The following is a 22,914-nucleotide window of genomic DNA, read 5'->3' on the forward strand; positions in this document are numbered from 1 at the left end:
TTACATTAGGCTGAACATGATCATGGGAGTAGAAATATATTCTAGTCGACAGAATTTATAAGATAATTGGTGCATTCTTTGTAAATAATATTTGATTTTGATATGCCATTCAAGTAATGTCCATTTATTCAAATAAGGGCCGAAGTGACAAAATAAAACACTTTGTTATTGGTTATTTTCACAAATAGGTATTTCATACAATGAACCGGGTATTTTTTTTCGTGTAAAATATTGAATCATTCGACCACTCGTAAAAAACGAATGCTTAATTGTGTCATTTGGAACGCACACGTAAGTGTATTGATCGTCCTCATCAATGTAATTCCAGATTAAACCACACCCTGTACGCAAAGCTAGGAGAGAACCGGACTGCTGGTCCTTGGATGGAAGTCAGCAGCGAGCCAGGTGAGAAATATAATTTTTGTATTAGCAGAGCTGATTCACACCCGCACTAAAATAGTTTTATTGCGAAAATTCTCGAAGTGAGAAGTAATATAGCAAAGTCAAGAAAATATCTAACAAGCATTTGCTATATCAGAATCGCAGCATTTGCAAAATGTAAGTTGCACGGATAAAATTCGCATAACAACGGGGGTTAATTATTAAATTTGATTTTGCGGTTCTACTCAAGCTGGAGAAAATAGGACGTGAGGTATGACGTATGAAAGCACGGTCACGTAACTAGCGTTTGCTGAATATAAAAGGGAGCGTAATTATTATCGATGTTCTTGAGCACAAAATATTGCGTCAGAAACCTTGTACTGTGTCCCCGCCTAAAAATTTGTGATTTATGCTGACGAATGAACATCTTATTTAGAGAAAAAAACAAAACACTGCTTACAGAAATAACTGAACGCATATGTCGTGAAGTTGTTTTAGTGTATAAAAAGAGACGCTTAAAAGGGTCCTGAACCACCCATCCGGTTTGGTGAAAAAATTTGAAGGACGCTTAAGCTTGGCCTTTAAGAGTGGAACACGAAAGCATTCAAATACCCCTGACTGCTTCTCACGCTTCCCGACAACTGCAGCTTATGCAACCGCAATGGTTACCGGGAAACGCTGGCGGCGAACGCTATGCACGAAGGCGAGCTTTCTGGTAGAAATGCGGCTTCTTGCGTGGGCCGATATTCTGTTATTGTTTCGCACTTTTAATATTTCAGCCTGAGAAGATTTTACGTAGAAGGCATGCGCTGTCAGTGACTGTGGGCTGTCATTCTGAAAATTCCGAGGAATGTAACACAAGGTATGAGCAACTATAGTGATACAAGAAGAACTTTAGTGCCGTATAGAATAAACACGCCAATGTTCGCTCACAGGACGCCAACGCTGGCTATGACGCCCACAACGGATTTTCTGTGACACGGGACCCTTAACGCTATCGCCTTAAAGCACAATTCCTTAAAACACAATTACAGTACCAATTTTTATGGTATCCTTTTTTTGTGTGTGTGCAATGGAAAGCTAACCGGTAAGACTTTCGAATCATGCTGCGGTAACGCAGAAAACGCCGTGAAACATTCTCAGAATTTTGCTATCTGCAGTGAGCTTCATCGATTATACAGTCCCGGACTGTCCGCAAACCGTCCGCGGCTTCCGGTCTCACTAGCTCTGATAGGAGGCCACGTCACAGTCACGTGATCCAGCTGTCGGGGGACTGTCCCAGGTTTCACTCGAAATAACCGTGACCGGAAGTCATCCTCTGGGCTGCCGTCGTCTGCTCGTAGCTACTCGTAGATAGGACCACTATTCAGCGGATTAATCATTGTGGCCTCCCAAATGGTGCAGCCTCGGAGGGTACGTCGCTGATATAACCATAACGTTTGCATAGTGGATTCGCAGCCTGAGCGCATAGAATCGGTTCGCAAAGCGCTGTTTACGTCTAGCTCTCGCTCTTCGTGCCGCTAACCGCTATAATTAAGATAGCTCAGTGCCTGCGCAAGTTAAGCCGAATTCCCACACAAACGTAAGCAAAATCGTGGTCGTGTTACGTCGCTCTTAGCTCAGAAAGCGCCGGCCGATACTGTCAAAGATCGTAAGACCGCTTACGAAATGCCCCACGCGCGTCTAGGACAGAGCGCGTGTACACCGTCTACGAATCCTACACGTCAAAAAGCAAACGCTGGAACTTCGCAGGAGAAGGAATCAGAATATCTCGATAGCAATCGGCGAAGCTCCGGTTATGTACAACCCCAGCTACCGGTGTGAAATAGCCAACAGTTTGGCTATCCTCGAACAACAGTTTCATTCACCTGGAAAGCGAGTTCCACCTGTTTACTAAACATATAGCAATGTCAAAAGGGTGTTTAACTGAGCTAGTTGGTTCAAAGCAGCTCCGTTTACGTCCGTTTGTTCATTTCTGTGTCTCTGCATGTTCTACAATTTTCTGCTGCTACAATCCTCGAATGCAGCAATGAGCAAGACATATTTTGCGAAACACATCAAGAAAAGCAAGCACGTGCGCCTGATCGCTGTGCTTCCCTCATAAGAAGACACGAAGGCTAAAGCTGCAGCAATTAGACGGCTCGTGAAAAGCTCGCATGATGGCACACAAAGCACCGATGTAATAGACGCTATAGCTGAGTGCACAGTATTTGCCCTCTGGAATGAACATAGTACGCATAAGCATACATCTTTCACAACATGGCGTCAAACACCGCGCGCATCTTTTAAGGACTGCCGTAGGTCTGCTAGCTGCTTGCGCTGGGACGAGCAAAAATCGGCTGCCGGCTCCGAGAGTCCATGGACAATCCGTGACTTACGGTCCATGAAAAATGAACGTGATTCTGGCAGCTCTTGGACTGGTGGGCGGATCTTCCGAAGCTGTTCGAGAAAATCGAATGTGGGACAGCAGTCGCTAGGAGTCCGGCACTGACAAGACTAATAATCGAAGAGGCCCAGTGAGGGTGTAGTCGTTCACTGAAAGCCTGCCGAAAACTGTGATAGGTGATCTAGATAGTGATTAAACGCCGGTATTGGTGGGAGGCATACGAGTGTTGTCGTAGCTGTGAGGATGTATTATTTCGTTTATCAAGCCGATGTTACTGCGATTCATGCTTTCGGAAGTGTTAAATTATTTCTACAATATTTGCTACGTCCTTTCGTCATTTCCGATCCAACAGCTTTTTTGTTAACAAGTGAAGAGTGATATTTAGCCAATACAAGTTAAGTTCGCTAAAATACAACGATGCTTTTAGCCGTGATAAGCAGTTCGACGTGCTGCCGTAGCCGCGTATGCGCTTTTCATTTCTGAAGCACGTCGTCTCTTGAAGACCTGAGTAAGCTGGAACAAAGGATTTTAGCTCGCACACATGCCCGTAATTTTGCGTACACACAACAGCAATCATGTGCGCCGCCATACACTGAGAGACGCGAGCGCCGCTCGTTAGCGTAGACTTCTTTTTTTTTTTTTTTTACTTCGTAATGCGCGTAGCCTAAAGCGCCGAAGCCTGATAATCTACCAACAGCAATGTTAAGCAATGGGTATGCGGTACTTAATAACAGCCGACTTACATATAGTAATCTCATATACTACATCCGAAGTACCAAGGCTTCACCGCCAGTTCGATCGCGCCACTTGGTGGTTTCTGAGAGTTTCTTTGCAACTTTAAAATTATAATGCCTACTTAAACCATAAAGAGCGTGCTGCAATCTAACACTATAAATCATGGTCATTTCACTGCCGTCAACTTCTCAAAACACATTCCGGCCAGTTGTTAGTCCCCTTTAAGTAAACACGTCGCTGCTAGAAACAATACAGTACCTTGTACCTACAACGCACTGCAGCGTCATTAGATAAGCAACAATTCTACAACCCATGCACCAATAAAATAAATGAGCAAGCAGAGATGCTGCGACCACGCACAAATGCACGTGCATAAGTTAATATTTAAGACTGTAGGAGTAGCTTTCCTTTATTCATAATATATTTTTGTTGCGTAACTTCTATCTTATTTTCTTTCCTAGAGCCAACACATCACGGCTTAAGATTTTTTCTACAGTACTGGAATGGAACGGAAAAGTGTGGCATCCTCAAAACACATCTATTAGGTAAGCTACGCTCGTAAGCTCGTATATTCGAGTCTTTGTCTTACCTCCCTGTGTGTGTTGTCTTCTTGATGGGCAAATTTTTCTCACCAGCAAAGCTTCGTATATTTTGCGAACATCTCCATTTTCCTTAAAATCTTTAATCCGCCGTTTGCGTAGCCCAAGTGGCACCGCCGCCATGCCGGATGTTTCACTAGCAGGTAGCCCAAACCAAAACCTCCTGAGAATTATTTGAGTGGTAGTATAAATGTTCTTGCTAATTGTGCAGCGACCGTAATACGGGCAAATATTTTGCATGGGGATTTTTGAATGTGCTTGTTATTGCGAAGGAAGCAAAATGTTCCATGAAACACGTATGGGGCAAACAATAATTTTGGGAGTCAACTACGGTGGTTTCCCACTTTCGAACACAACTGAGGTCACACGAGGTCAAGCTGTAAGCAAGTGTTGCGATGCATATTTATTCGATCGATGCCCAGCAAATGAGAGCCGGGTCCCGTGAAAAATTATTTCATCAAAAGATAAAGCGAGCATATAAAAATAAGTCGCAGTTTCGCTCGAAAGGCGAAGCATTGTTTGCGATAGCAAATTTGTACACAATTATACAAACTAAGGATAGTAGTGTTATCGGACGTATAAACTTGTAAACATTCACTTACTAACTAAATTAACAAGCACGGTGTCACGCGTGCACGGGTAAACATCAACACATCTCGCTTGGTGACTGCGGAGACTCGCTATCAAAACACTGGAGTGAGGAGTCGCGGCAGCAGCAGTGAGCGAATTGTTCTTCCTGCCGTGTCTCGCTTCAATGCGAACTATACGTCGAAATCACAGCGCCATACGAAGCTGCTGGCACTAGTTGCACTTTGTCCACATCGCAGGTCGCTTTGAACATGAAGCCCGCGCGGGCGCGCACTTTTTCCACGTCGCAGATCGCCTTCAAGTTACCAGGCCCGCGCGGCCGTGGCGTAAGCAGCCGTCGCCGAAGTAACCCCCCCCCCCCGTGCCTCCTCGCGCGCGACAGAAAAAAAAAACGCGCTGCCGCCCCGCGATTCTTCCTCGCGCGCGCGAGATTGAACCGCCATCGTCGGCTAACCCTCGCAAGTTTTCACTCACACATATAGTGTCCTGCGCGGGGCGACGGTGTTACCGTGTTTCGATTTGATACGCGACCTCACGGCGACGTCCACGACCACGGCGATGGCAGAAATGCGCTTGGAGTGTCCATCGATTGCCATAAAAATTGAATGAAAAGCATCCAGTTTTCACATCCTGACTGGCTTTCTGATCGGTTCTCGCACTTATCCATGCCGTCTGCCTTTAGAACGCCTGTAAAGATGTCCTAATAGAAGAATTACATGATTTTCGAGAGTCACCATTAATATTTCATCATAAGTCAGTTGAATTTAGGCTCACTGCATGAGCAAGGCGTCTCCTACCGATGTCAAATATACCAAGCCTTGAAACAGTTTATTTCGTTATGTGCCTGTAAGTTCGCGAGAACCTTCGCAATGCCTAGTTCTTTTGCCATCCTCGAAGGTGCTTCCATTCTGTTTCCACCTATTCAGCAACTGTAATATAGACCACGTCTTATTTGCTCTTCGTCATACATGGACTGCTTGACTTTTTGTTCTCATTTTTATTTTAACTAGTACGTGGCTACCCCGTTGGCTGTCTAATGTTGTCGTATATACCTTAATGTAACGCCTAACATATTCTCTTCTGCCATTCGTTGCATGGGGCTACCTACTTCTCGAGCTTCTCTATAAGCTTTCATTCGGTAGCTACTTCAGCGAGCACTTGCAAAAGACACTGACAATAACACACTGACACTGTCAATGCGCCTCGGTAAACAAAGAACAGCAGAAGCAGTTAAAAAAGGCAGGAACTCTCAAGTTTTTACCAGCAGAGCTGTTTAAGCCGGCCGTAAATCTGTGATGGGTCGGAAGAGCGCGAGAAACATTTATTTTGACCATCCAGGTCGCTGCGCTTGAGGTCGAGTGGGTGGTGTCCTTATTCCAGGACTGCACTGGCCATGGCTTCCCGACGCACTTGCTGGACGATAGCTTCTTGTTCCGCCAGGGTATCGTCGGTCAGCTCTACCTCCCACCGCTCAAATGACGTGCTAGGCGTGTTTATGTGTTGAAGTTTGCCCCCGCTCCCCCACGAGGTGTGAAAGAGTGCAGGGCGTGTGTCGCCGCACCACGGGCAGATGCCGTGATATGTTAAAATGTGGGCCGATCCTGGCGGCAGTTAAGAAAGGGTCCAAGCGGAAGGGCACATGCCCTGTGAACTAGCGAAGCTGAGCCTATGTCTAGATAAGGCATGGTTGTGACTACTTAAGCTTAGTCAATCATCGATAGCCCATCGATAGCTAATTGATACTCAATCAATAATCCATAAATTCCGGAAAATGCTGGGGATGACTTGGTAGTGCATAGCCTAGCCCAAATACGTGGCCAATAACTTGCGATAGATAATCAATAGCCAATCAATAGCTAATCGATAATCGACAAATAATCAATAAATTCCGGAAAATTATGGGGATTACTTTGTACTGCTTAGCCTAGCCCAAATACGTGGCCAATACCTTGCGTTTACCAATCAATAGCTAATCAATCGCTAATCAATAATCGATCAATAATCAATAAATTGAGGTAAATGCTGGGGATGACTTGATAGTGCATAGCCTAGCCCAAAAGTCAGGACTATAGCTAGGTGCCCATCAGCTCCGCTGTTTCTTTAGCATTGCGCCTACAGTGCAAGCGACGCTAATTTTAAATGCGACGCATTTCTTTCCGAACATTTGCCACTTGGACAGTATACATCTATCTAGCCGCCTACGTCTATCTATCTAACCGCCTACGCCTACATCTATCTAGCCGCCTACGTCATGGTCGTTTCGTTAACTTGGTACTTACCAAAATTGGCGTAGTATGAAAAGAGTGTACGACGAACATAAATCATAGGTCATGACATGAATATCATGACATCTGTGTCATGTAGGTCATGAAACAGCTGCCTGCATCTTAGTGTTCTCATGGTCGTTTCGGTGACTTGGTAGGCGACGAAATTGGCATAGTATGACAACAGTGTATGGCGAACATAAATGATAGATCATGACATGACCGTCATGTAGGTCATGAAACAGCCGCCTAAAATGACAGTGACCCAGCGAAAAAATCACAGCATATCCACGGGGCGAATGATGATGAGTGGGCGAAGCTCCGGAGGTTCATGACTATTCCGTGAAAATTCGCCCGGCAGCGGTGAGTATCCTCACCGTCGGCAGCGGTGAGTATCTGCCGGCGGGGAACTCGCGCTGGAGAACGGCGATGGCATTGCCCCGAGCCTGCTCGTTCCTGATGGCCGATACCGTGACGAGGTTGTTGGCAAACGACAATCTGTCGCAGACATTGCAGCTGTGGCCGAAACTGTTGTCGAGAAAGTCGCGCTTGAAACGCGCGTCTGCGCCTTCGGGCAGAGCTCGCTTGAGGCGCTTGGCAGCAGCTTCCCGCGCTCGCGCAGCCTCGGGATCCGCCCGCCTGTACGCGCGTTTCCTCGCCGCTTCTCGGGCTCTCACAGTTTCTGGATCCGCTTCTCGGTGTCGCCGTGCACCTTCTGCTTCGCGGGCTCGAACGTCGGGATCCGTTTCTCGGCGCCTCCGTGCAGCTTCGGCTTCGCGGGCTCTCACCACCGGGTTCTGTCTGCGAGCGCGCGCTGCAGCCGCTTTCCGTACCCTCCGCTCCGCCGCCTTGTCTTCCATATGGCGCAGCGACTCCGAGCGAAAGAGGAAGCGCGCCAAGAGCGAGCGCATTGTATAGCTCTCACCCCTAGCGGTCTCCCATCGCACTGCATCGAAACATCTCGAACGATCGCCTCCATCCAATGATCTAGTGATCGCTCATCACACTATGGGCTCCCATACAGCTGAATGGAGCGAGCGCCGCAGCGCCATCTCGTATTTAAATGCGTCAACTATGCTGCGCTAGCACCATCTAGTGATATCCCGTCACACTAGCCTTTACCATATCTCTATGGAGCGAGCGCCACCAATGCCATCTAGTGAACACTTCACGAACTAGACGAGGTGGCTACGACGGAGGAGAGACTGACCCATGGCGTAAGGAGCTTCGCCCCTGAAAAACATTAACACTCAAAGACCACTGAAATGGGTTCGGATGTTGGCATTAAGGGAAGGAAACACTAAAGGATGATGGTAGAAGCGATAGTCATGACCATGACTCAGCGAAAATGAAAATGACTCAGCAAAAATATGAACACTCAAAAACCACTGAAACGAGTTCTGACGTGGGTACTAAATGAAGGAAACACTAAAGGATGACGGTAGAAGTCATAGTCATGAGTATGCCTCAGCAAAAAAAATGACAATGACTCAGCAAAAAATTTCACACTGAAAAACCACTGAAATGGGTTTGGATATGGGTACTAAGTGAAGGAAACGCTAAAGGACGGTAGTAGAAGTGTTAGTCATGACCATGACTTCGCGAAATGATTCGGCAAAAGAAGATTACCACCCAAATAACTCGCCTGTGCAATATGTGAAGACAAAAACCTTTCCTCTGGTAACTGTTCTGGCACACGCCAGGAAGTGAACGGGCACGGCGACCACCAGGCATATTCCCGATCCTGTGAAACACGGAAAAAAGAGAAAGAAATAATTACGTTTATAATCAAGTAAAATATTCCATTCAAAAAAGCCAGCAGAAGATGGACACTTTTCACAGCACAGCTTACGCGGATGCGGCGCGTCAGCGGTCAGCGCTACATCGAGCTCCGCCGCTTCCCCGGCCCGTGCCTTCGTCTGTGGCACTTGCCTCCACGGCCGCAGTAGGCAAATCTACTCCACCGAGTCGCCAATGGAGCCACAAGCCCTCTACCTGCCAGTCTGGGCCTTGTTACTTGACCAGCGCCCGCCTAGACAACGAAGGAACCCCTCCGCCGAAGGATTGGCGGCGATCGACCGCGTGAATAATGTACGCTATGTAGTGTGATTTGCACGCTAAAGGTAACGAAGATACAGGAATTATGCGCTTTCGGTGTTTCCCTTGAGCGCGTTTAGTGTTCGTGATGAAGTGGACGCCAGCAGAGCTATCAGCTCTGACCAGTGTACATTTTCCTATCTCTGTCATCTTTCCGTCTATTATCGTCTTTCCCCAAACTGCTTACCGATGTTCAAGTGTCCTCCAAGCGCTAGATAGTTACCCGGCTTTCCTGTTGCTTATGAACCAATCTCTTTCTCTCTCTCTTTCCGACACTGTCACCAGATCCGCACAAAATTGTTGTTTTTTATTTTTTCTTTTACTTACGCCTACCTCAATCGGTACCATCAATCGGGCAACACATGTTACTTCCTGGTGAGAGAAATAGAAGGTCTGCGTAACTAACGTGTCATCATCATTATCATCATCATCAGCCTATTTTATGTCCACTGCAGGACGAAGGCCTCTCCCTGCGATCTCCAATTACCCCTGTCTTGCGCTAGCGTATTCCAACTTGCGCCTGCAATTTTCCTTACTTCATCATCCCATCTGGTTTTCTGCCGACCTCGCCTGCGCTTCCCTTCTCTTAGTATCCATTCTATAACCCGAATGGTCCACCGGTTATCCATCCTACGCATTACATGGCCTGCCCAGATCCATTTCTTCCGCCTAATGTCAACTAGAATATCCTGTATCCCCGTTCGTTCTCTGATCCACACCGCTCTCTTCCTATCTCTTAACGTTAGTCCTAAAATTTTATTGCGATAGCAATTATATGGACACTTCAACGGGATTGCTGCCGTCGTGGTCGCCGTCGCCGTGAGGTTCCGTATAGATTCCAATGGCGATAAAATCGTCGCCGCGCTCCGTATGCGCGAGTAAAAGCGCGCGGGGGACGCGCGCTATCACGGAGAACCCACGCACGGCGGAAAGCAAACGCGATTGTCGCCCAAAAGGCCGTGGGGGTATGGGGGGGAGGGAGGCGGGGCGACGCTGTGCTACGACACCAAATGCTTATCTTGCAACCCAGCGCAAGGAGAACTGGCAACGCAATCTCCCACGCGAAAGCAAAAAAAAAAAAAAAAAAAGCGGGGAGGCAGCGCGGGAGGGACGGGGGGAGCAGCTTCTACTCTGCCAACAAATACGCTTGCACTGGCTGTGGTGGCCGTCGCCCGCACCGTCTCTTTACTCCACCACGGCCGGGCTGGACTGGCGCGCGCACTCGCTTCTTAAGAAGCGAGCGAGCGCGCGCGCCAGTCGAGCCCGGCAGCCCGGCCGTGTCTCCACACGGCTCTGACCTTTATGCGCTGTCCATTCGCCGCTCAGTTTCCGTTGAAGCGATAGACCGCACGATTCTTCGCCCGCTGCAGCGGCCGCACCAGCGTTTTGACAGTCGTTGTCTGCGGTCATTCAGTGTGATCTATTCATGTTTGCTTGTGCGCGATGACACCACGCCTGTCAATTCAGTTAGAAAGCGAATGTGTCCAAGTTTATGTGGCCGATAAAACTACTCTACTATCCCTACTCCGAATAGCTCTCTACCAATTTGCTATCGCAATTGATGCTTCGCCTTTCGGGCGAAACTGCGACATTTTTTCGTTCCATCGCTCTTTGTGCGGTCCTTAACTTGTTCTCGAGCTTCTTTGTTAACCTCCAAGTTTCTGCCTCATATGTTAGCACCGGTAGAATGCAATGAATGTACACTTTTCTTTTCAACGACAGCGGTAAGCTCCCAGTTAGGATTTGGCAATGCCTGCCGTATGCACTCCAACTCAATTTTATTCTTCTGTAAATTTCTTTCTCGTGAGCAGGGTCCCCTGTGAGTAATTGACCTAGATAAACGTACTCCTTTACAGACTCTAGAGGATGACTGGCGATCCTGAATTCTTGTTCCCTTGCCAGGCTATTGAACATTATCTTTGTCTTCTGCATATTAATCTTCAACCTCACTCTTACACTTTCTCGGTTAAGGTCCTCAATCATTTGCTGTAATTCGTCTGCATTGTTGCTGAATAGGACAATGTCATCAGCAAATCGGAGGTTGCTGAGATATTCACCGTTGATCCTCACTCCTAAGCTTTCCCAGTCTAAGAGCTTGAATACTTCTTCTAGGTATGCCGTGAATAGCATTGGAGAGATTGTGTCTCCTTGCCTGACCCCTTTCTTGATAGGTAACTTTCTACTTTCTACGTGTATTCCTTCTAAAATTCAATGGCCTTCGGCTTAGTTTAGGCAGCAAACGGCATGAATCATTAAACGTCACGCTTGCGCGGCTTGCCGTGATAAAAAAATCGTTTCGAAAATTAGGAGACTTCAGTAATTATTACTGCTCTTGCACTGAACTCATCTTCGTAGAACAGCAGGCTCTTAAAGCGAACACCATTCCTAATACAATCACTTTCTTTGCCATGCACATTAGAATGCTCTGCAAGCGAAGAGCACTCCTTGCGTGGAGACGACCCCCAGAGCATTACAGAAAAATAACGCCCGATCCCACGTGCTGTAGGAATTGGCTTGAACGAAACTTGCGGTACTGTTTTATTGTGACAGCAATTATATGGGCACTCAAAGAGGATTTCTGCCGTCGGCGTCGGCGTCGCCGTGAGGTTCCGTATGACGTCAGCGGCACTGAAATCGTCGCCGCGTGCCGGACGCTGTATGTGCGAGTGAAAGGGCGCGAGGGACGCGAGCTTTTGCGGGGAGCGAACACACGGCGGAGAACAAACGCGCGTTCAGCGCCGTGCTCCCTGAAGGGCTGCAGAATTAAGAGTCTCTTGGTGCTGTCATGCTTGGTGCTGTCAGTGCCTGTCATTAAGAGCCTACGTCTTGGTGCTGTCATGCTCGCTTCGTTAACTTGGTAGGCTCCTCGCACACTACTTCGCGTACCATCGATTCCCCACAGGGCGTGGGGTCTGCCGGCTTTTTTTGACCGGCGTTCTCGCCACAGGTAATGTTTTCCTCCGAGCTCACTGCATATATGCCTCCCGCCCCATAATATTCTTCCGCACGGCCATTTAAATGGAAACAACGTGTTGTGTCGTGTGCTAGTGCCCGCGGCACAGTATACCAAGACAATCACTCTCCTTGGTGCTCCAGTAATCGACGACCATCCTCCTTCTGAAGAATATCATATACAGTACCGGCGAGATTTATCATCGCATATTAGGAACGTGCAAGCGCTACTGTGCTTCTTGCGATGCATCATACCATGTTAACGCCTCTTATGAAAAAGCTCTTCCAGTTCTTATTTCTCTCTCTTTTCGCCCTCTTTCATACATGTATGCCATGCCCTGCCTCGCCTCTATTGCAGGGTATCAAACTGCAAACTCCTCTGGTTAACCACCCTGCCCTTGCTCTGTTTCTGTCTCTCTACACCAAACTCTGCAGTTCTTCTGTACGGTAAACTGAAAGGTTTACCGTGCAGCACTGACGCAGCTCCTGCAGTTTTAATGAAGCTTGAAAATCTCGAAGTCAATCGACAATATGTTAAGTCCACATTCCTCTACAGGCTGCTATTGTTGCTGAATGCACGAAAACACTGTGCCAGTTCTCTACATATGTCCTTTGGCAGAAAAAGAAAGCAGCGTCATACATCAAAGTTTGCTGCGGGCAAGAATGTGCAAGAGCCCAGAAAGCGAGTCACCATAAATGATTTCAGATAAAAGTGATCAGCAGGGAATGTCGCTGCAGCCAACATTTCGACAACAGGACATGTGTTCGTGAAGGAGGGACTACGAAACCCAGAAGCCTAAATATGGCTTAGAAAATTGTAGAAGCAATGAGAAGAAAGTAGAAAACCACTCAGACACGATTTAAAACAAATTGACCATGGGCAGCAAACTGGGCTTCTGCTAAGCGGGCCAGAAGAAGAAGAAATTTTGTTATTCAAAGCAATGTACGTGATTCTATTGCGTTCGGATAAAGGTCGCCAGTAACGGTGACATTACTAGTCCTTATGGCCAAGACAAATTGGCGGTACAGATTAAAGCAGAAAAAGACACGACAGATATTGAGACATCTACAGCAAGACATCTGCAGAATCTGGTTTCAGCTATATTCAGATAATTTTATTTTCTTATAGCTCGTGAGACGTGCTTCTTGGGTATCTTATTCAAGCTAGGGGCCCCTCTTTGATGGAGTGTGGTGAAAACCTATCTAAAGAATGTTTGAGCAGTCATACAAGAGCTGTTGAAAAATGCTAACATTGTTGGTATGGGGGAGTTGCATGCGCGTTCCACCCAGGGGTCTATGAAATACCTTGCAGTACACACAGTCACACACACAAATCGCATTCATTATCAAGAGGTGTAAAAGGCAGGAGCTTAAACCGTGTCGAGGCGTAGAAAATAAAACACTGTGGAACATGAGTCGTTGTGTATCTCAAGATTCGGAACACAGGGCCGACTATGCACACAGTGACCAGACCTTCACGCACATTTTACGAAAGCAAGTGAGTTTCTTAGAAATAAAAACTTGTAATTACCTCTCGTGGTAGTATGCCAAGCAATTAACTGAAAACAAAGTTGATGATCATTACGTTACTCAAAGGTTTGGTGTCCTTTATTTGCAGCACCAACAAGCACTGTTAACCCTTTATTGCTCGGTGCGGCACGTGTGTTCCAAATACCACATATTCTGCATAATTTCCAAACTTGTCGCATTTGCGCTACACTGACCACCGAGTTATTTGCTATTTATCAGCGCGACGAGGCCTTGATGACGTCGTACAACTTCGAACAGCGCTGCGGCATCGTTCGAACAGCTGTACACCAGTCTTATGCTAATATTATTCAATGATCTCAGGTAATACGCCCTTGTACCGGCTTCGAAGCCAGCCAGCGCGCACTTTTAAAGACGATAGTCTTTCTTCGGCTACCTAAACGCGAAAAACTGTCTGTCTGTCACTCTATTCAACCACCCGGCCAATACCAAGCATGAAGAGAGGAGGTGCAGAGAAAGAAAAAGAAAGAGAGACAGACAGAGAGCGGCAGTAATAAATAACTAAGTAAATAAAATAAACATTCTTGGTGAGGCGATATTCCAGCCCTCATGTCCACGGTCCGAAGGTGAGCGTCATAACCACTAGGCTATACACCCTTTTTTTTCTTTATTGTCACATGTGCAAAATTCACTCATTTATCAACAGGCTAGGCTATACACCCACGCTTGTAGAACATGCATTTATGGGAACCATATGATAGCGTTGTACCTACGATTGTAATAGAATTTGCCATGGGCGAGAGAAAGAGAAAATGAGAGCGAGAGAGAGAGAGAAAGAAAGAGAAACACAGATAGGGAGAAAGAGAGAGACAGAAAGAAATGAAAAATGAAACGCTGCGAATAACAACAACGCATCAGGAATGGTGTCGAAGAGACACTACGCATTAAAAACACGCCGACTGAAGCAGCGGCTCTGTATGCGGCTTTAGGCCAACAGTAATAAAAGGTCCCAACAGATGGCGCGAGAGCAGGGCGAACGCGGGAAATTTGAATTGAATTCAGCAATACATTCATTGCATCCAACATGGGAGGAGTGAGAGGGGAGGGGAAGAGCGTGAGGGGTGGGTGGGGGGAGAAGAGGGGTGTTACGTATCAGGAGCGTCTTTCGACGTCATTGCAGCGAAGCAAGCAGTTATGCGGCTAATTTTCTGGTGATCATTTTTCACCGGCTTACAAAATCAACGCGTGGCGCTTTGTACAGATGTAATGTATGGGAATTGTTTCAACTATTGTCGCCGATCCTATAGGCATGGCAACCTCGGTCGTACGGCGCTATTACGCCTTGCTAAAAGCGTCCCCTTGTTGGAAAGCATTTCCTCGTCGGCTTCACCCGGCACTCCATCGGTTGTTTGTTTACATAGCGGCTACGTGCATTCTCTCTCTCGTTGCTCGTGGCCCTAGTGCTGCACGTGCTCCCTGTACCGTCGCGTGTGGCACTCGCGCGATATCTTGAACAGCAGCACGTCGACTGGCTGTGAAACGGCAATGTGCAGACTACAGGGGTAGTTCCATAAATTGTTCCGACGCAGAATTCCTTTTTCGCGGCAGGATTATCAAGAAAGGCGAGCATTTGATGTGCTTCTCATTTAGGGCATTAATTAAAATGTGGACATAAAATGCAATTACAAATGCAATGTTTGGCACACCAGCGACAAGATCTCCTGAAACGTCGAGCTTGTATAGGCCAATTCCGCACAGAAACGTCACTTTGCATAGATACGTGTCAAAAAGAAGAAAAAACGAGTACAATTGTTTTCGTTCCTAAGAAAATTCACAGCAACAGAAGCCACCGTGTTTAAAAAATCTTTGAAACCAATGCGTGTACTGTTTATTTATTTGCGATATGAAGCACGCTTATCACATTCCTGCGGTGCTGAGTCTCATTCATTTTTTCGGTAGGTGATTCAGCATGCTAACGACCACTTTTTGTGCTAGTCTACCTCAGAAAATTGGGTACGATGTGCAGTGCAACCAGTTTCAGTGGCTTTGTACACAGTAGCCACAATGCCTCACAACGCTCAATTATTTTAGGAAGAAAACGGCATCACAGAAATTTCTGTCGTGTGATTATAACATCGGTACGCGCATACAAATAAAAGACATGTTAGCTCGTAAGCCCGATCCTGCATAATTCTGAAACTGTTGGCATCCCTCATTAGGTGAACCGAATATTTAAAATAATGATAACTTATCTTTGTTTTAGCGATGGCTACGTGCAATAATTAGTGCAAAAACTTGCAAGGGCTTATGATAAAGGTTAAGTTAAGAGCTTAATGGAAAAATAAACACTCCGTAATTGCCAATTGTGTATACTACTACAGATGCCATTCTGTCACGCGGCCACCTAAAAGGTTCGCATACGGTGGGTAGAACGTCCGGAAATACACCCATGAGATTTGTCCTCTTCATTGCTGCCAAAACATAAAATCACATTTACAGCGTGTATAAAAGTCACCATTGTGCACTTACCCACGACAATGTATCCAATTAGCTGGTCCTGCAGCGCGCTTCTACCGGGAAGGGGGTCAGTTTTGAGTGAACGCTACCGGATGCAAGAAGCTTCCCAATTTTTATTCCTCTGCGCGTAAGGGCCACTGACCACACGACACAGATAAAAAGAAGCCATGCAAATAGAAAAATGCACCATTGATACTGCGTACATTTCGCCGCTTGTCTTATCTGCGATTTTTTCTGAAATATCTTTCATGTTTCGTGTTACGGCCCGGGCCGGGCCCGGGCTGAAAAAAATCGGCCCGTGCAGGTGCTCTAGCTCATACTGCCTTAAGCAATGGCTCATAACCCCGCAAACACGGCTTCCCCATTACGATGACAGAAGAGAAGCGAAATTTTACGCTTGAATAATGAGCGGCAACGCAGTCAGCTGTGGAAGACGACGACGACGGACGCGGGAGCAGTGGCACAAGCGCGTGCCGAGCGCGAGCACTAACCGCTTGCTTCAACGCAGCCAGCTAGAGACGCTGCGAGCGTGCGACCGGATCGGACGTGCAGCACATCGGCTCCATCGATTTTCGTTCGGAACCCCGGACTACCTCTTCGGACTTCCACAAAATCTCACCACCATCACCGAAATGTGATCCGGTTATCTGGATACCTCATTCTGGCAAGTGGACCCTTTATACGTCTTTTACGGGTGATCTACGTCTCGACTCCGGAGGCGACGCCGCTAGGCCTAACGGCCATGGCGCCTCCCGGCAAAACGGGCGGCCAGCCCCGCCCCGTGACGGTAACCATGGCGGTCACCCAAGTTGGATATGACCCTCACAACATGATGTGGGCCACTGTCCCGTCCTCGGACAGCAGACCGGAGCTGTCCCAACCCTTCAAAAGCGTCGCGCCTGCTGCCGCAATCGCTCGCCGAGAGCTTGAGAGCAATGCAGTAACGGTGGCTTGCGCCAACGCAGCTGTCCCCGGCCGCAGCTGCTGACGCCGAAGCACACCGTGCGCCGAAGCTCGCACCTGCTCCTCAACTCTCTCGCCGCCTGCGCCGCGCTCCGCTGGGCCCGCAGCAAGGGAAAAAGCGGCCTTTGTGGCAACCTCAACCCCTACCGAAGCCGAAAGTAAGACTTCGTCGTTGTACTCGAACCCCGGACGCTGTTATCTCTCGCTACCGTTTTCGCTGAGAACGGGGCTGGTCGCGTGCTCATCGCACACCATGGAGCGACCGCTGACCCGGCTAGTCACAGTTGTGATGGTGCGGGAACAAAATTTCATTTTAACTTACACCTCGAACCCGCAAATAGCGGACAAACTTACCTGGTGAATTTGCGGTTTCCTCACCCGTCGGACCAGTGCCACTGTTCGGGTACCTGCGTGCGGACACTCAAGACTTCTGTTATGGCGGGTAGTGACGGTGCGCAGCTCCGACACCGAAGCCACTCTTTGTGAAAGCCTCTACTGGCCTGAGGGCGAAATTTTACACGCCCTGCGATTGGGCACCTTCAATAAGGTGCGTCTCACCTTTTCCGGCAAAGTGAAGCCCAGGTACGTCTCTTACGACGCCCTGTTGATCCCGGTGCAACCGTACAAGAAAACTGCACCAGCCTGCGGTCGGTGCGGTTCCGTTGGGCATCGACCGTGACTGCCTGCTCCGGCCCCAAACCAGACCTCTGCGGCATCTGTGGAAAAGTGGTGCCGCTCACAGATGGCGCCCGCGCCCCTCACGAGTGTACGCCCAGGTGCGCTCTATGTGCCGGACTCCACGTCACCGGGGGCCGGTGCTGTAAGGAGCGCTACAGGGCGCCGCCACCCTAATTACCCACTCCTCCACCGGAGGGTCAATCTGGCCACAAGAAGCGAAAACGTCGTCACCCACGGAAACCGAGGAAGACGGGTCCTCGGGCTTCACCGCAGAGGCCTCAGCCCCCTACCACCAACGCTACCCCACCCCCGCACCCTGGCGCGGAGGCTATCGGGCCTTCCCTGCGAGGCCAAACCCGGATGGACCCCCAGCCAGGAAGACCACTGCGAGGCAGGCCCACCTCACTCAAACCGCACCCGCCGTCACCTGAACCCAAACCTGCTGCCGAGGGGGATCTCGTGAGCCACCCGCGTTCGACGACCCCTGGTGAGCGGCTGGGGCGGGGCAGCCCCTCCGCCCCCTCCATCCACGATCCCTCACCCCAAGCCACCGACCCCTTCCACTCCCACCCGGGAACAAATTGCAATCCACCAGCTACAGGCCCAGGTTGCCTCGTTAACGCAGGCGGTGGACACACTCGCGAACCGCTTTCCCTCACCTAACCCGACACCCTCCGGGCAGGCGCTGGAGGCGATGGATAGTGCCCCCTCTGAACACAGGGACACCACGGCACTCCTCGCCTCGATTGAGACGCGTGTTAGCTGCTTAGAGGCTCATGTGGCATCTATAGTGACCACGATTGATGACCGATTGGCTGCCGCCCTCAAAACCATTTTCGACCGCATCCCAGGCATGATAGTTGCCCCATTGCCCCAATTCGCTTTCAGCACCCGCCGCCCCAAACCTAAACGGGTATCTAATTCACAAGCACTCCGACTACCCCCCCCCCAGGTGGTCGCGGTTGACAAACAGTCCGAAATTTCGATTGCAACCTCGGACGTAAGCACCAGATCGAGCAGCAGAGCCCCTATGGACCTCTCTGCTCGGCGGGAGGCTCCCCCAATTTTTAGCTCCCATGATGGTGGGCAACGGCTCTAGATCGCGCCACGGCCGCGCAAATGCGGGTCAATTTACAATCCTACAGTGGAACTGACGGGGATTCAAAGCACGCACTAAGCCTGCTGCTCTCCGGCTCCACTTGGAAACCTATTCACATCTGCCCGCAGTAGTGGCTCTTCAGGAGCCGGGCGAGTACGCCGCCCTCACAACTTATACAGTGTACCGAAGGGATGTGCGAACCGCACTATGCGGGCATCGACATTACACCGCCAATTTGGTGCATCTCCACTGCGATCCGCTTTACTCGTATTTTATGGTGACTCTCTTCCCACTTAGGAAGTAGGACCCGTCCAGCACATCATCATCATCTACAGTTCACCCAAACTGCCTAACCCTACTTACGCCGACGTTTTTAGCAAAGCCTGAACAGTGGCAGGCAGGGAGCCGCTCGTCATAGTAGGCGATTTTAATGCGTCTATCCCCACTGGGGTTACCGTAAGGAGGAACGACGTGGTAGGAAACTGGCGGAGCTTATGTCCACCATCTAAACCACAATCCAAACGGACCCTCCACACCCGACCCGCATTGGTAACTCCATGACTCGAGACACATGCCCAGATCTTACACTAACCAAGAACATCAGACATGCAGACTGGCTTAATACCGAGGAAACCCTCGGCAGTGACCACTGCATTCTTCTCACCACAATCCGAACGCACCCTCCTTACCCGTCCCCACTACCAAGCGAAACTTCCGGACTGGACCAAATTCCGTTCGGATTACACGAATCCGACCTCCACAGCTCACCAGAGCTACGCCATTTGGTCTCAGCACCTCGTGACGTCACTTCGTCAAACCAAGCAGACGGTTCAGCTCTCGGAGGCCACGCCGGCGGTGGATAACCATCTCCTGCGTCTCATGGGAGGCTCGGCATAGCTTAGTCCGCCGATGGCGCCGACAAAAGCACAATCGTGAGCTCAAAATCCGCATCGTAAGCCCTCACCCAGGAAGCCGGACGAGTACGCGGCCCATCTGGCTGACTCCAATTGGGTAGAATGCTGTAACACTGCCGCCAAGCAGATGTCAAACCTCAACACGTGGCGTCTCTTCAGGGCCCTCATCGACCCTTGCCAAACGTGCACATAAACGCAAGAACATCTTAAACGCGCGTTTCATGCTTATGCGGGTGACGCGGATAAACTAGCACAGGCTCTTAGAGATAAATACATCTGCAGTCAACAGCACCCCCTCGGACCGGCGTACTCTTATGCAGGCTCGGAGAACGCAGACTTGGATCGTTGTTTTCAACTCCACGATCTGAAGGCGGCCCTGTCCAAAATGAAGCGAGGAACAAATGAAGCGAGTAACGGCGCCGGGTCGGGATCGAGTGACGGTTAAGCTTCTAGCCAACGTCCCAGACCCGGTACACCTTCACCTCCTCGACTACTTCAATCAAATCTGGGAGGGGCGCGAGCCACTACCGATTGATTGGAAAACGGCATTAGTCACTTTTATTCCCAAACCGGGCACGTCTACAAACATTCTCCTACCCATTTCCTTAACCTCGTGTGTGGGGAAGCTTATAGAAACAATGATTAGAGATAGGCTCTCCGATTACCTCGAGGCGCGCCACACCTTTGCCGACAATACGTACGGCTTTCGTCCACATCGCTCTGCTCAGAACATCTTCCTGCAACTCTATCGTGACGTTATAGAACTGATCGAACATCCCAGTGACAACAAGGTAGTCCTCGCCTTAGATCTCAAGGGAGCCTTCGATAACGTCACTCACCATATCATTCTCACCCACCTGACCCAACGGACCCTGTGCTTGCATAATGCTTTCAGGTACGTCCGTCAGTTCCTGAGCGAACAGCAGGCGGACCTCCGCATTCAAGACAAGGAGCATGGCCCGTACCCTCTGGGTACATGAGGAACACCACAAGGAGCGGTTCTCTCTCCTCTCCTGTTCAATCTCCCCACATTGCTAAAGGATATCCCAGGAGTGAAGCACGCTCTGTATGCCGACATCGCGCTGTTGGCAACCCAGGGTTCCCTTGGTAGTATTGAGGCCTGCCCGCAACAAACAGCATCGGTCGTGGATGACTGCGCCCGACGCTGCGGTCTTGAAGGCTCGCCTTCTAAATCAGAATACGTGCATTTTCGCCCCAAACCAAAAGAGACGACTCAAATTGCACTCTCACTGCATACCGCGCCTAACCCGGAACGCGAGGAAATCCGCATGGTGGAGCTCTTCATACACAAGAGTCGAAAAGTCGATGCAACCCTGCGCAAGTTACGTATGGTCGGAGATCAGTTGGACCACATGGTCCGCCGGGTCTCGAACAAGCGGGGGGGTCTTAAGAGCCACGATGCTCCACGCCTCGCCAACCAGTCGAATTCTCTGTTCGACAGAGAATTCCTCTGTCTCTTTGTCTTTTGTGCGACCTGCTTTTGTGCAAATGCGATGAGAACATGCCAGAATGCATTCTCCGTAAAATCTACAAACGCGCCCTACACCGCCCGATGTCGACGTCGAACCAGTGTTCAACGTGGCTAGGGGGTGTGGTAGGAGGACGACAATTTAATGTTTGTGATCGGTGTGCGGAACCGATATTTGAAATGCGCGGGCTTTTCCGTGCTTGTACTCGGCGTGCGGGGCCGAAAAGCGCGGGAGTGAGCGTCGCTGGTGCGCGTGATCGGTGCGCGTGCCGGGAGAGACCATCTGGAACGACGGGGCAGCCAGGCTGACAGAACGGGCAGTGCAGCGAGATGGAGCGGACCGAACGCCGGCCCACGTCCCGGCATCCCGGTCCTGCACTGCGAACCGGGCGCCGCCCCGGCTTCTACCATCGTCGCGGGTCCTGCTGAGCTGGGCCTCGTCCCCGCTCGCACGACCGCTGCCGTGCTGCCGGGCTCGGGCCACGTCCCAGAGCCCTGGTCCGGTTCTCCAAACCGGGTGTAGCGCCCACCGACGCTGCAACGCGGGGCGCTTTGGTCGGCCCTCCCAACCAGTGCCTTGGCACCGACTGTCAAGGAAGTAAACAATAAAGAAGCGCAGCGCGTGCTCGAAGCGCAAGCTCGGCACGCGCAAGGTTGTTCCAGGAGCTTGAGACGCTGGTCGTCGCGGCCTCCGCTCGGCTGGCCGACTTCTTAGTAGGAACGACGGCACGGCTCGTTCGCCGCCGTCACGTTCTTCCTACAATGGTGACCCGGACGTGATCGGCCACGACGCGCACCGGCCACGGCGCTCACCAAGCCACGGCGCTCACCGGCAACGGCGCTCACCGGCCACGGCGCTAACCAGGCCACGGTACGAGCACGCCGGCCACGGTACGAGCACGCCGGCCACGGTGCGAGCGCGCGGTCACGGTACGAACACGCCGGCCACGCGGAGCGGTGACACGTCAGCTACTCACTCCTCGGACCATGGCCCTGCGCATAGTGCTGACTGGCCTGACCCTGGCCCTGATGGTTCGGGCGACTTCTACGAGGACCAGTTTCGGCTCGGGAACGCCAACAGCCTACGGCCCACGGCCCCTTACGATGCGGACCGTCAGCGGGCTCTGCTCGAGGGACCGTTCCATCGGGCGCCCGTGCAGCAGCTAAGCCTCACTAGTCCTACCAATGATCCGGCGCCGTGTTCGATATTGGAAAGCTGCAGCGCCGTAAGTCACCGCAGCCGTGACCTCGTCGTGGAGTGTCCGCCTCGGCTGCGGGAGGTTGCGGGTTCGAAACCAGGCGGCCACCGGTTACCCACCGGAATACAAATCGAGCACAAGCGACCCCCGGCCAGACGCCTGGCTTTCTTCAGGGGTGCTCGCTTGGGAGAAGCTCCGCTTAACCCGCCGTCCCCGACAGGGGATTACTTTCGAACAACCCTGCAGCCTGCAAAGGTGGTTACAACCCGGCCTGCACGGCTCCACCTCGAGTGATGCATCGATGGGCAGCCCACTGCTCGCGCAATCCCGCACACTGGTAACCTCCTCCCAGGGGCCAACAGCTCTCGCGCCTGTACAAGGACTACGCCACAATCACCTGGACCATCAACGGCCGTCTCCTGAAGAACCTCATCGACCGCTCCTCCCTAAGCACCGTGGAAGAACGACGGCCCCGTTAAGGTCTCCAAGATCGCCATCAACCAGCTGGAGAGGGTTCGCCCGACAAGGCAAGTTCTGTGCTTGAATGCCACGCGCTGCTCTATCG

General features: G+C 50.3%; 1 protein-coding gene across 3 annotated transcripts in view; it reads left to right on the plus strand.

Annotated features, from left to right (window-relative positions):
• The window catches only part of LOC119450602 (uncharacterized), a 126,765-nt gene that overhangs the window by 8,445 nt on the left and 95,406 nt on the right, over positions 1-22,914 (plus strand). Inside the window, exons 3-4 of one of the 3 annotated variants that reach the window (XM_049666016.1) lie at positions 329-405; positions 3,964-4,047. The exons of 1 other annotated variant lie outside the window; for it this stretch is intronic. In XM_049666016.1, the coding sequence (XP_049521973.1) occupies positions 329-405; positions 3,964-4,047 (161 nt within the window). The remainder of the gene's footprint in view (positions 1-328; positions 406-3,963; positions 4,048-22,914) is intronic. One more of the 3 variants, XM_049666014.1, reaches the window with a different exon arrangement.

Source organism: Dermacentor silvarum, chromosome 4, assembly GCF_013339745.2.
Source record: "Dermacentor silvarum isolate Dsil-2018 chromosome 4, BIME_Dsil_1.4, whole genome shotgun sequence".
NCBI lineage: Eukaryota > Metazoa > Arthropoda > Arachnida > Ixodida > Ixodidae > Dermacentor > Dermacentor silvarum.